The sequence below is a fragment of the Linepithema humile genome, chromosome 3, assembly GCF_040581485.1.
Source record: "Linepithema humile isolate Giens D197 chromosome 3, Lhum_UNIL_v1.0, whole genome shotgun sequence".
In the NCBI taxonomy this organism is placed as follows: Eukaryota; Metazoa; Arthropoda; class Insecta; order Hymenoptera; family Formicidae; genus Linepithema; species Linepithema humile.
The window spans coordinates 14,829,587-14,843,891 of NC_090130.1; the positions used below are offsets into that span (position 1 = coordinate 14,829,587).

At 29.5% G+C, this 14,305-nt stretch overlaps 1 protein-coding gene across 8 annotated transcripts in view; it reads left to right on the forward strand.

Moving 5' to 3' along the window:
* LOC105670220 (synaptotagmin-1-like) overlaps nucleotides 1-14,305 on the forward strand; it is a 74,774-nt gene that overhangs the window by 1,212 nt on the left and 59,257 nt on the right. For 3 of the 8 annotated variants that reach the window (XR_010889394.1, XM_067352220.1, XM_067352214.1), the window contains exons 2-3: nucleotides 12,216-12,363; nucleotides 13,593-13,712. Coding sequence is in view for 7 of the 8 variants with exons in the window: in XM_067352220.1 (XP_067208321.1) it covers nucleotides 12,219-12,363; nucleotides 13,593-13,712 (265 nt within the window). In the remaining variant the exon portion in view is untranslated. Of the gene's footprint in view, nucleotides 1-764; nucleotides 855-2,484; nucleotides 2,503-4,784; nucleotides 4,849-12,215; nucleotides 12,364-13,592; nucleotides 13,713-14,305 lie in introns of those variants that run through there. The other 5 variants (XM_067352216.1, XM_067352215.1, XM_067352217.1 and 2 more) reach the window with 5 other exon arrangements.

Genomic DNA, 14,305 nt, shown 5'->3' on the forward strand with positions numbered 1-14,305 from the left:
TGAAGCAAAATCAAATTTCAAAAAAGAATATGATATATTTTTCTGATATATTCTTCTTTCTTATCTTTGTCAAAAGTACAGTACAATACATATTTAGTCATTTATAACTTTAAATACACTGAGAAATTTTTTTCTTTTGCGTTTGAGTCAATAATAAGTAATATGTTGGCATCTTTTCTTTATCGTTTTTAATATCTATTTAAATAAAAACAGTAATATTTACAAGCGAAAATAAAACTTTTGGAGATGAATTACATCCGAATTCAATTGTTGTAACTTTGTCTATAATGTTTCATTAGTTTCAAATCATATATTAAAATATTGGCAAAATGGTTAATAAATTTCATTTTAATTATTAAATAATTTCAATTATTTTATTATTTATTCTGAATATTTTTTTAATTATTTATTTTGAATTTATACGGATATAAATACGAAATGCGCGCGCGCGCGCGCGTGTGTGTGTGTGTGTGTGTGTGTGTGTGTGTGTGTGTGTGAATATATTCACATGCTATATATATTTATAAATGTATATAGCATATAGCATATTTTCACATAATCTCTATTAACAAATATATTTCTAATCAATGTTTTTCCATTTTTGTTTTCATGGCCGATTAATTGAGGAAAACAATAAATTTCATTGTCCTAATACATTTTAAGTGTTCTCTTATCGCGGTCGTATCATGTTATTGTTTGCTTCGCTAACTTTCGTTCAAACGTAGTCATGAATCATTGGTGACACAAGTGTTTTCTATCCGTAGCATTGATGTGTACATGCTAATGAGGCTTATTTTTCACGTCCGTACGTCGCAAGGAGTGCATCGACATATGTACAACAACGAATACGAGACGTGAGTTAAATAAATTTCTCGCTTTTTCATACAATCCTTAATAGTCTTTTAAAAATATTAAAGTAAAAGATTAATTAAATCAGACACTAATTTATTACAGAAAAAATAATTAAAGTGTATATTTCAACTTTATATTGAGTGGCAAAAATTTCGGAACGGCTAATTATTTTAAAAAATATTGATTTATTGGAAAAATGTTTCAAACAAAAAGAGTAGGGTTTAAAAAAATCTATTAGCTGATGATATTTATTTGACCTTGGGATGACCTTGAAAAGCCCGGTCAAGGTCAACATAAAAATCTTAAATGGAACTCGTTATTTTTTATTGCATATTCTTGTAGTCAATCTCGACAGCTTTTCAAAACACTATAATAAGACTTAGTACTACAGGACCTTGAAGTCAGTGCGTTAGATAGACTACCCTTTAGGTTACCTTTTTATTACCGTTATGTGGACGATATCATTTTAGCTGCACCTAACAATTCCATAAATTTTATCAGTGACGTTTTTAATTCCTACCATGAGAGACTAAAGTTTACTGTGGAAGTTGGTTTGGACAATCGCATTAATTTCCTCGATTTAACTCTTATTGTGAAAAATAACACTATCACATTTGACTGGTTCCAGAAACCTTCTTCTTCAGGTAGACTATTAAATTATCATTCTTACCATCCTATATCGCACAAAAAAGGGACCATTATAAGTTTAACGGACAGGATTTTTTTACTTTCTCATCCTGAATTTCATAACAAGAATTTTACAATGGCAATCAATATCCTACTTAATAACTGTTTTCTTATCAATTTTATTTTTTCGACTATACATAATAGGCTTAAGTTTTTAATTCATAAAAAATCTAGTGACATTAATTTAATTAGTAATTGTTCAAACAATTTTTATGACAATAATGACTTCAAGACTTTGTTTACTATTCCTTACATTCCTTCTGTTTACAAAGATTTTAACTCCATAGCCAGAAGCTTCAATTTAAAATTATCATGTTCAATTCCTAACAATCTAACACAATTCATACGGACGGGCAAAGACATTTTGAATAAATTTTCACATTGTCAGGTTGTATGCATGATATCATGTCGAGATTGTGAGAAAACTTATGTGGGTCAGACAAAAAGACAGCTTAATACTAGAATTAAAGAACACAAGAATGACAAAAAGAGCTGTTCCCCCTCTGTTATATCCAAACATAAATTAGATTTTTCTCACGATTTTGACTGGGATAATGTGAGAATTCTGGACGGAGAACCTTCTTATGGAAAAAGATTGATATCCGAAATGGTGTTTATTAAAAGACAACGTGCAGGCTTGAACAATCAAAATGACACAGAACGGTTACCGGACTCTTATCTCCCCATTATTAATTTGTTTCCCCCGTTATAATTGTATCGTTTTTCTTTTCATATATTAATTCCTGTCTTCCCCTCCTGGGTACTTATACCCTCCCCTCCATACTCCTTTTTCTTTCCGTCCCCCCCTTCTCCACCGCCCTCTCACTAATCTTTCATCGCTTGAATTTGTCGTTATTCTATCACGTACATTGAGGTTTCAACCATCATATTATATGGATCTAAGATTTTTCTCCTACCTCGTTCCATCTTGTGTGGATGAGCTTTCTACTATGTTTAACACAAGTATGTAAAAATTGTTTCTTTTTTCTGTTTGCGCTCAATTTGTAACGGGAATTTCTCATTTGGCTCTTTTTTATTACAGTTTAACGTGGTTTTAACTACTCTTCGGTTAATTATGTTAATTTACTTCGTTTTTTGTATTTAATTTTTGCGTTGCGTATTGATTGATTTTTGTAATAACATTGATAAAGGCCTGATGACAGGCTGAAACGTTTGTTTTTTAATGTATTGTTCAATGGTTATAAATTAATACACGATAACCTTCGCACGAACATCTGGCTGTTGGCTCTTTACGCTCCTTTCAAATTTATTCATAAAATTTATTTTTTTTAAATTTAACAATTTATATGTAAAAATTAAAAACATTTATTTCACTTTATCCTTAACCTAACCTAACTTATCACTTATCTTTACTTATATCTATCCATAACATCCCTACTTAATTTATTGTATGGTGAGTGTCATGCAGTGACGCACATATGGGGGGAGGGGTTTGGGGGGGGGTTCAACTCTCCTCCAAAATTTAATCAATATACTTTATTTTTTTAATAACTTAACGGCAAAAAGTAAAAAATCTGTAGTTAAATAAAATGCGTTCAAACATTTGTATTTTTTGTCTGTTATTAACTATAGTCACAATTTTAATAATTCAAAATTCATACCAATATCCTTGCACACAAATAATTATGATAGCTTTTCCAGCTATACTGCTGTTCGAACGTATATAATATTTACTTTAAGATATTCATATTGTGAAAGGATTTAAATAAGTTACTTAAGAAATATATATACAGGGTGTCCCGTAAAGACCGTAACAACGCTTAGGGGTATATTTCTGAGATAATTCTGAGCAAAAAATCTTAATACCAAAATACTCAGGGTGTAATGGTTTTTGAATTAGAAGCATTTAAAGTTAGCGAATAAGATAGCCTGAAATTTGCGCGCTCAGGTGTGTACAACGTACAGTGATAAAAGCGAAATCGACTATCGCTCCTCTGTTGTCAGTATTAATATTTGGAAAATAAATTTGCTAATACATATTAACATAAATATTGTTTACGCAATTAAGATTTTGTTGAAAATATTATAAAGAAAAAAATATTATGATACACAAAACGCAAGCTGTCAAAAATTACATTTCTTTGACATTTCTTTTTATCTTACAGATATTTGTACAGAATATTGTGATATGTTACTCATTATTTGTACAAAATATTGTGATATGTTACTCATTTATGGTAAAATGAAAAAAAAGTGCTACGTAATGTAGAAGAAAATCCTACAATGAGTATTCGTGAAATTAGTCGTCAAGTTGGAATGTCAAAAACAATGGTTCATAAAATATTTAAAAAAAATTAAATGCATGCGTTTTATTACTCAAAGGTACAACATTTATTACCTCAAGATTATGCGCAAAGAGTCTTTGCATATTCAATATTATTTAATTATTTTTAACTATTATTAAAATAAAATATTGTGAAACTATTTCAATTATTTAATAATTTTATTGTACAAATATCTGTAAAATAAAAAGAAATGTCAAAGAAATGTAATTTTTGACAGCTTGCGTTTTGTGTATCATAATATTTTTTTCTTTATAATATTTTCAACAAAATCTTAATTGCGTAAACAATATTTATGTTAATATGTATTAGCAAATTTATTTTTTAAATATTAATACTGACAACAGGGGAGCGACAGTCAATTTCGCTTTTATCACTGTACGTTGTACACACCTGAGCGCGCAAATTTGCGGCTATCTTATTCGCTAACTTTAAATGCTTCTAATTCAAAAACCGTTACACCCTGAGTATTTTGGTATTAAGATTTTTTGCTCAGAATTATCTTAGAAATATACTCCTAAGCGTTGTTACGGTCTTTACGGGACACCCTGTATATATATATATATATATATATATATATATATATACAGGGTGTTTTATTTTAATCTAGCCAGGCGAATATTTCAAACGCTGTTGAGTTTAGAGAAAAATGTTTCAGACAAAAGTTGTAGGGTTCGGAGGGGGACATAAGATGGTGGGCTTGAGTTTTTGATGAAGGTAAAATTGAAGGTCATATAAAGGTCAACTTTGTTTTTTTAAATGAAATGTAGTATTTTTTATTGCATATTCTGAAAGAACATAAAATTCTGCATTAAAATTGTCTGACACGTTTTTCATGAAAATCCATAATTTTTTAGGAAATTTAGCAATTAAAGAAAAAATGTTTGTTTTTCGTAAAGAAAATCTTGCATCAATTTGTTCATGAACATTTCTCGTTCTTAGAGTTACCCGGAATCAACGGCGTGGACGTGACAAAAATCTGATTCTATCGGAGTGCTTGATTTACGTGAGTCCTCTTGCCTCTCACTTTTGGGGTTGCTAAATTTGCTAAATTTCCTAAAAAATTATGGATTTTCATGAAAAACGTGTCAGACAATTTTAATGCAGAATTTTATGTTCTTTCATTAAGTACTTTTCGAGTTATGAGGCTTGTAAATTACAGTATTTTGACATAAAATACAAAATATCTTGTAAAACATTCAATTTTTGGGAATCTTACCTTAATACTTTTATGCATAAAATAATGAGACGAATCAATTGGTATAAAGAAAACACATAGTTGCTTTCAAGAAAAAGTATGCAGTTGCATGTTGCAAACTACATATTTTTTCTTGAAAGCAACTATGTGTTTTCTTTATACCAATTGATTCGTCTCATTATTTTATGCATAAAAGTATTAAGGTAAGATTCCCAAAAATTGAATGTTTTACAAGATATTTTGTATTTTATGTCAAAATACTGTAATTTACAAGCCTCATAACTCGAAAAGTACTTAATGAAAAATAACTTCATTATAGTGTTTTGAAAAGCTCTTGACACCAGCTATTAGATTTTGGAATCAAAAATAGGGGTTTCTATTTAAAAAACCTAACCTAACCTTGAAATGACCTTGAAGGTCAAGCTCAAGGTCAAATTGAAGGTCACCGTTGAATTCCTCGTTGAAAATTACTTCAGAAATGACCTTGACCTTTTTCAAAAATACCTTACATGAGAAAATATTCAGCCGTCCCGGGACTTAATTGACACCCTGTATAGACAAATTTTCTAATTATTTAAGCAATCCAGTTAATTTAATTATTTAAAAAAAACCACGAAAATTCGATATCAATTTATAATTATGCTATTACAAAAATAAATTGTATTTTTTATCTAACGATGTAACGTTTTTATATTTTTTAGTGTGCAATATAAAATTATCCTAACTTTTGGTCATACTGTTTTATTTTATGTGTGTGAATTTTAAACCACCCCCGAAAAAATATTCTGAATGCGCCACTAGTGTCATGTCGCCAATCCTGACACGCGCCCACACCCAAGATCTATAAAGAGAAGGTTACCTCAGTAAAACCGGTTGAGGGCGAGGGACGATGAAGTAAGGGGGGAGCTAGAAACAGCTTGATGGCGAGGGGCGATGAAGGAAGGGGAGAGCATGATGATCTCATCGACAAACAGTAGCTGTCTGAGATAGCTTCTGTTCGCCGATGAGATCATCATTGCCCCTCTTGCCGCTCGCCCCTCTCTGCATTTGTCCCTCTTGCCGCTCGCCTCTCTCTGCACTTGCCTTTCTTGCCGCTCGTCCCTCTTTGCGCATGAGGTAACCTTCTTTCTATAGATCTTGGCCCACACCAACCTTGCCCAATACGCACACGCGCGAACGTACGCACCACCTATACCGTTATGGCGACTTCCACTACTTTTTGTTTTAATTGTTACTCCACTTATCTCTCCCTCCCTCCGCCCACTCTTTATTTTCTCCCTCCTCTGCCCTCACTCTGTCCCCTCTCCACACCTTTTCGTCCATCTCTTTCCACCGTTCTTCCACTCTCTCTCTCACTCTTTCGCGCTCCCCCTTCCCTCCCCTCTCCACCTCCCTCACTCATTCCCCATTTTTACTACGAGAAACATTTAATCATCGTAGCTCTCTACTAATAAAAACAGAAGATTTTTGAATTTTATATAGGATTAGCAGATACATATCCGGAAAAAATTCGGTACTCACTTTGCTTAATCAGTCCACAATTATACTATAATTTATCATTTTTTTTCAAAAGTTCTATCATTCTCGCTCAGTATTACTAATTACTAATTATTCTCTTTAAATCTAATCTTAATCTTAATCAATCTCTCCCATTTTATTTTGATTTCTATTATTTCTCACTTTATTCTCTTTTTTATTCGAAATAATTTCTTCACAATTTACTTCATTCTTTCTTTTGCATTCTTATTTTGTTTTATTTTCTCAAAATCTCTGTCATTCTTTTTTAATATCTTTCGATTATTTCTCACTTTTTCAAATTCAGTTACAATATCTTTCAAATTCTCTCATTTTCTCCAATCTCTCCCTTATCTCTCTCAACCTCAAACTCAAAAATATTTCTTACATTATTTTATTTTATTCTTAATCATTCTCTCACAATCAATTTCATTGTCTCTTATTCTCTCTAAATCTCTGTCATTCTAATAACTCTCTCAATATGTAATTTAATTCTTTTCTATTCTCACTAAAAAAAATTGTTTTTTACTTTATTCTCTCATTCTTAATCATTCTCACAATTGACCTCATTCTTTCTTATTCTCTCTCATTCTCAAGTTTCTGTCATTAAAATAAAATTCTCTTACAAGACATAATTTAATTCTCTCTTATTTTCACTGAAGAAAATATTTTTTACATCATTCTATCTCATTCTTAATCATTTCCTCATAATCAATCTCATTCTCTCTTATTCTGTATCATTCTCTCTAAATCTTCATCTTCCTAATAATTCACACTCACAGCATATAATTTAATTCTCACTTATTCTTACTCAATAAAATATTTTTTTTACTTTATGCTATTTTATTCTTAATCATTTTCTCTCAATCAATCTCCTTTATTCTCTTTTATTCTCTATTATTCTCTCTAAATCTCTGTCATCCTAATAACTTTCTTACAGTATATAATTCAATTTCTTTTTAATTCTTATGTAAGGAAATATTTTTTATTTTATTCTATTTTTTTTCTTTATTTTTTACCATTGTTCATCTATTCTTATCTTTCCATATCCTATTCAAACTCTTTTCCCGTCCCTCTTCCTTTCTCGCTATCTCTTCCAGTTTCTATCTATTGTAATTTTTCTTTTCTTCCATGTCCAATCTTCCGTAATTCTTTCGCTCCTGCGCTTCAAATTTTTCTTTTTATTCAGTTTTCTCTTCGTTGCTCCTCATTCTCCTTCCTCACTAATACCATCTCCCTTTGCCTTTTTACATTCTCTCCTATTCTTTTTATTTTCTCTATATTTACATTCTGCTATAATCTTAAATACTTCCTTTACCGCCTCCTTTTTTTCCCTTCCTTTATCTCTATCTCTTTCATCAAATTGTTCTTTCACTCTTCCCGTTCTTTCATCTCCATTTTCCTCTCAATTTCTTTTATTTTGTCTTCTATTCTCATACTTTTCTTCCCCCCCCCCCTCCTTTCTGCTTTGCTTCGTTCTATTCTTTTTTTACTTTTCCATTTCAATTCTTCTACTTTTTTCCAACCTTAATACATTTTCTCATCTCCTTCATCTCTTCTTTCCTCTTTTCTTCACCTCCTATTCTTTAATTCCCTCCTTATCTCTTCTATCTTCTCTCTTAACATCTTTTCCTGCTCTCTGATCCCTTTTTTTATTTCCTCTTTCATTTGTTTAAAATTTTTCCTCCACCCTTTTACTCCTCGCATTTCCATTAAATTCTTCTCCATTTCTTCTTTCCATCTTTTTATTTTCTCCCCCATCTCACTCTCCTCTCTTATTTTTCCTTTTTCCGATAATCTCTGTGTTTTCTTACTTTTCTTGAATATAGCCTCTCCATCTTTCTTTTCCCCCAACTCCTCCCTTTTCCTTTTTAATATCTCCTTCACATTCTTAAAACTCCTTTCTCTACTCTTTTCTCTCGCTCTCCTTTTTCTCCTTATTTTTCCTTCCATCTTGCGTTTTCTACAACCAATCTTCCTGCAGCCAATTAATCTATGCCTATTCCTCTCTATTAATTCTTTTCTAATTATCTATGTTTTCAGCCTAATCTCACATTTTTCTCTTTTTCCAAACTTTTTTTATTCCTTTATACCCTACCCCGTCCTATACCCTTCACACTCATACACACTCTGTCACTCCTCCACTCTCTCCTTCATTCTCTTTTACATTTTTGTAAAATGTGAAAACCATTCTTTACCATTTTTTTCATAACATTTTATATTTTAAATAAAAAAGTGATATAGAATGTTAAAATGTACACTTTTTTACTTTAATGTTGTAGAATCTTATATCAACATTTGGTGGGCCTGGGATTTTAGAATTCACATTTTGTTTACTTTGATATATTAAAATCTTATATTTTAAACAAAGAAACTATTTCTTTCTTTAAAATATAAGATATCAATGTATTGCAGTAAAGTTCTAGACCTATCAAATAACATGACATAAAATTCTAAGACATAAGAGTGAATAAAATATTAAAATAAAATATATAATTAAATATTATAAATATTAAAATGTACATTTTATTTATTTTCATGCTTAATACTTTTTATTTTTTTACTTCATTTATTTTTAAGATTTCAATGTAGGTATCACTATAAAGAAATTGTGAGTTCTAACATTTTAGACTTACACCAAATGCATATAAATAAAGAAAATATACATTTTAACACTCAATTTTACCACCTTTCTGTTTAGAATATAAAATATATGAAGAAACAAAAATGTTAATTTTAAAATTCTAGTATCGAAAGATTTAAATATACGAAATCGAACATTTTATTTTATGTATAAAATAAATTAAAATAAATTAAAAGAAATTATGTATATAAAATAAATTATTACTTGCGTGTATTTGCACGGAAATCTTTTTGTTGGAACCTTCTTATTAAATAGGAATCTTTTTACACATTCACTTAATGAAAACCTGTCAGCGAGCAGACAAAATATGCAACCGTCGTGATGATAACAAACACTCTACACGAAGTAACACATAATGCGAATCGAGATAATCAATCAGCATCGCGGAAAAGAGACAATAATAAAAATTTATATGCCTTTTTTAAGATAGGCTAAATAGAATTACAAATAAATTTTAATTTTTAAAAATTTTGAATTCTTTAAAAGTATGACAATATTTCGTCACTTTACTGTCATATACGAGTAAAATAACTTTTAATAATAAATATGTAAAATAACGAGAATTTAAATAGCAGCAAAGAAGCAGCAAAACAAAGAAGAATTTTTTAAGTTATCACATAAAGTATCATTACAAGTATCATTTTCTTTTTTTATGAGTTAAATATTGTGCACTTCACGCCAGAATTATGCACGTATTATGCGAAAAGAAAATAGCTTCTAATAATAATCATAATAACATTATAAATTAATAATAAATTGAATGAATAATGATTGTTTATAAATTAGACTAAAAAGCAAAAATAATGGTAAAGAGTAAATGTATGGAATTTTCGTACATTTTAGTATTTCGAATCCGAGATCAGTGTATACTTTAATAATGTCTCTAGTAGACGAATTAAGTTTCTATATGAAAATATTAATAATTTTCGCACTAACATCCAGTGATGGTTCGAGACGCATTTTAATATACATTAATTGATATTTTATCATACGATCCTTATATCTTATAATGATTTTAAAAAAAATATTTTCCTATTACAAGAACTTAAGTAAGTGAATCTAATAATACCGTTTATGCTGAAATCAAATATGTTTTTAGATTTTTTCTATCAGACAAGGTTAATAAGTGACATATGATTGAATATTTAAATAATAATACGAAATAAATGCTGCTTTATTTAAAAAGTAACAGACGATAATTTTCTGATTTATTTCGATTGTAAAACATCTTTCATTATCTCTTTATTATCCAACAATAATTAGCCAGCATATTAGGCTTCTACTTGTCCTGATACCGCTTTTCTATTGTTCGAATTTTCTGTTAAAAGTGTTCTTCATGCCATCACTGGCAGCCTCGAGATTTTTTAGGAAGAAGTTTAAGTGGACATCAAAGAAATAAATTTTTAAAAACATGTTACATCTTATAACTCTGTAGGATTGCAGAAGATTACTCATTATATCACTTTATTTTGCTAAAATAAATTTTTTTATTAAAATAAAAATATTCTTTAAATTAACGAATAAAATGTAGAAAAAGATCTTCTTTGTACAAATAAAAAATTTTGATTAGAAAAAAATACAAGAGTGATAATTTTTGTTTACAAAAAAATTGTTTCGAAGATAGTGCACGTAAAAAGGTATAATTGTGGATTGAATAAACAGAGTGATACCAAGCTCCTCCCGGACATACATACAGGGTGTCCCAAAAATTTTGACACAGCGGCCGTATGCCGGTAGAGCAGACCAAACTGAACCGAAAAGTCCTCTACCATTTTACAATTTTCACAAGGGTTAAAGAGATATTAATTATTAAAGATTACCGAATGCGAACGCACGGCTGAGATACGACCGCCTACAGACTACGGTCGCTAGGCGCGCGGCGTGCGGTAAGCGGCGAGCGGGGAGCGGCGAGCGGGGAGCGGCGAGCGCCGCTTGTCGCTCGCCGCTTATCGCACGCCGCGCGCCTAGCGACCGTAGTCTGTAGGCGGTCGTATCTCAGCCGTGCGTTCGCATTCGGTAATCTTTAATAATTAATATCTCTTTAACCCTTGTGAAAATTGTAAAATGGTAGAGGACTTTTCGGTTCAGTTTGGTCTGCTCTACCGGCATACGGCCGCTGTGTCAAAATTTTTGGGACACCCTGTATATCTATTAGTCCTAAATATGTTCAACTCTCTCTAATTCTTTACTTCTTTCTTCCTGGAATTATTAGTTTGGTCGATTTTTATTTTGCGATTTGTCGAATGTCTATTCTTTTATCTAACGATTTCGGAGCAATACATATTAATTTCAGGTGCGTGTTTCATTAATTTTATTTTATAATTTAACTTCTTTTATTTTATGTCTTGTTTAAATTAATGTTTTACAGTCTCATTGTTAAACAATTATAATTTGACGAATATGACTGTACATTCTACTCAATCCAAGAATAGGAACATCTATTATGTTACTATTTATTTAACTTACGTTTATTATTATGTTCTGTTTCATTTCACAACTGAAAATAATCAAAACTTATAGTCGAAACATTTTGTTTAATATTGTTGTATTGTATTGTATTTGTATTTAAAAAAAGCAATAACTTTGGCTATACTGTTATTTATTATTTGTTCAATAAGAGAACTTTGACCTTGTTCATTAACTATAATTTAATAATTTTGAATAATATTCTAAATTTTTAAATTTTTAGTTATTACATATCATGTTACATAATCTGTTTTTCAATAAATTTATCTTAAATACACAACTCATTATTTAAATATCTAATAAATAAAAATTAAAGTTTTATCTTTATAAACTCTGATACATAAGTATAAATAAACTTATTTTTGAATAAAAATTTATTCGTTATAAATAAATTTATTACTCTCTTATTCGTTATTTGAAATAAAATTTATCCAACTTTGATCGGATGTCAGTTTCAAGAAATTATCAATTCGTCAGTTTATTCATTTTGCTATTTTTTTTATGGTCAATTGTTGGCATAATGTAACTTTGAAATATAATATTATTTCAGTGAATGTTGTACAAGGATCTCTTCGGAGGCCCGTGGGGTCTGCTGATTATAATCGTGATAGGAGTAACAATCGTTCTGATCGCGTTGCTTGTATTTGCCTGCTTTCTGACACCTGGTTGCATCGGCTATGAGTGCTTCAGGAAACAAAGTAAGATTATTAAATGTTTTAATTAAATCTCTTTCTTTTATATTAAGCATGATTGTTTGTCTGCAACCCAGTTTCGGAATGTTCGACAGCTGACATTAAGTAACAACTTAATAAAATTAATGTCGTTAAGCGCAGCGCCAATTAAGCATGATTATGCGTTGTTTTTGGTGCAAAATACTTGGCACCGATCTACTCGACGTACCAATTTCATATTTCGCTTTTCTAATCACGTGTGCGAGCTCTGCACTTATGCGTATATACATATTTGCGTACACAAAGTGTGTGAGCATCACAAAAAGATCACACTGTAATCGTTTTTGCAATTATTATTGCATATATAATGGATAGTTTTTGGTTGCTGATAAAAATAAAACAGCCATTTTTAAAATAACGTTCGATACTTCTTTATTTTTTAATAATTACATAACTGTTTATTTTTTAATTAATTTTTCTGAAGCACATTCGATTATTTAATGTTCAACAAATAAAAAATAGAATTTTATTTATATACAAATACTGATATAAATACAAATAAAAATTTATTTCCTACTAAAAAATTTGGTAAATTTAGTTTTGAGTTATAGCAAACACATCTACGATGACACTTATGTCAAAAAACAATATTTTTTTTGTAACGAGCATTCATTATATATGAATTTATTTATAATAATTTCTTAAGTAATAAATATTTATAATTTTGCGAATACGCGCAACTTACGCCTTTGCATTATGTAGCATGACATATATGTATAGACTTGAATAAATGACGTTTCCTTCGTTTCTTCAGCAGCGTTATGTAATTATACACATCAGCTAACCGACACAATGCATAACCTTCCGATAATATTGCGGGAAAACGTCCGAGTGATGTTATATCGCCACTTTGAATATTTTATGTGCATCTATTGAGTTTAACAATTTTATAAGTTAAATTTAGTACATGCTGTGTTATGCAACTATTATACAAATATTATCAATGATCATAGCCTTTGTGATAAGATTCAGCAACAATAGCTTAATTGATATTTAAAGCTGCTTGTATAGTAAAAATATTCAGATATTATATAAATGCTGAAGAGAGAGAGAGAGAGAGTACAATTGTCGTAATAAATAATGCATAAGATCTATGCCGAAAATTTATACTCGATGAAGAATGTGAGAACATATTCTTAAATCATTGTAATCTAAGACAAAAATAAATATAATATTCCTAAAATGATTTTTCATAGGCAAAGAAGACAAGAATGTTCATCTGCGAGAAACGAATCGAGAAAAGGAAAACTTAAAGCTGAGTGATGTCAGTTACAGATCTTGGAGATTGGGCAGTCTTTATGAAAATGACAACAACGGTATGAATCTTTTACTTATGTTTTACTTAAGAAAATATATTAACTATATGTATAATATTTAACTAAAAAGTATTGAAGTTCAAAAACAATCTATTTCTTGTTTCATATTAAAATAGATTGTTTCATATTAATAAATTCCTATTATGCAGAGGATTTTACAATATTACAAATTTATAATAAATTTTCACGTTTTTATTGTAAAAAATATTTGTAATTAATATTTTCTTATATTTTTATATTTTACTGCATTTTTACGCAAATAACTTTTAACCGATTAGTAAATTTAAAAAGTTTACGAATATTTGTTACAATTCTGTTAGTATAGTATATAAAAAATTTAATCTGATAGGTATGTTTATTTTTATCAGGTTTATTAATAAAAGCTACAGTATATTCTCTATAAAAATCAATGGAAACATTCAATAATTTTTTAACTAATCAGAAAATGATTTCTAGGTTTTACGCAAATATTTAGAAAATACATTTTGCCAATACTTTAACATACAATCCATTTTTTAATTTACACTTGAGAGACTATTTTTTTTTATTGGCTTTATTTGTTTCTTAAATTATTTTGCAGCTTATTTCATTTT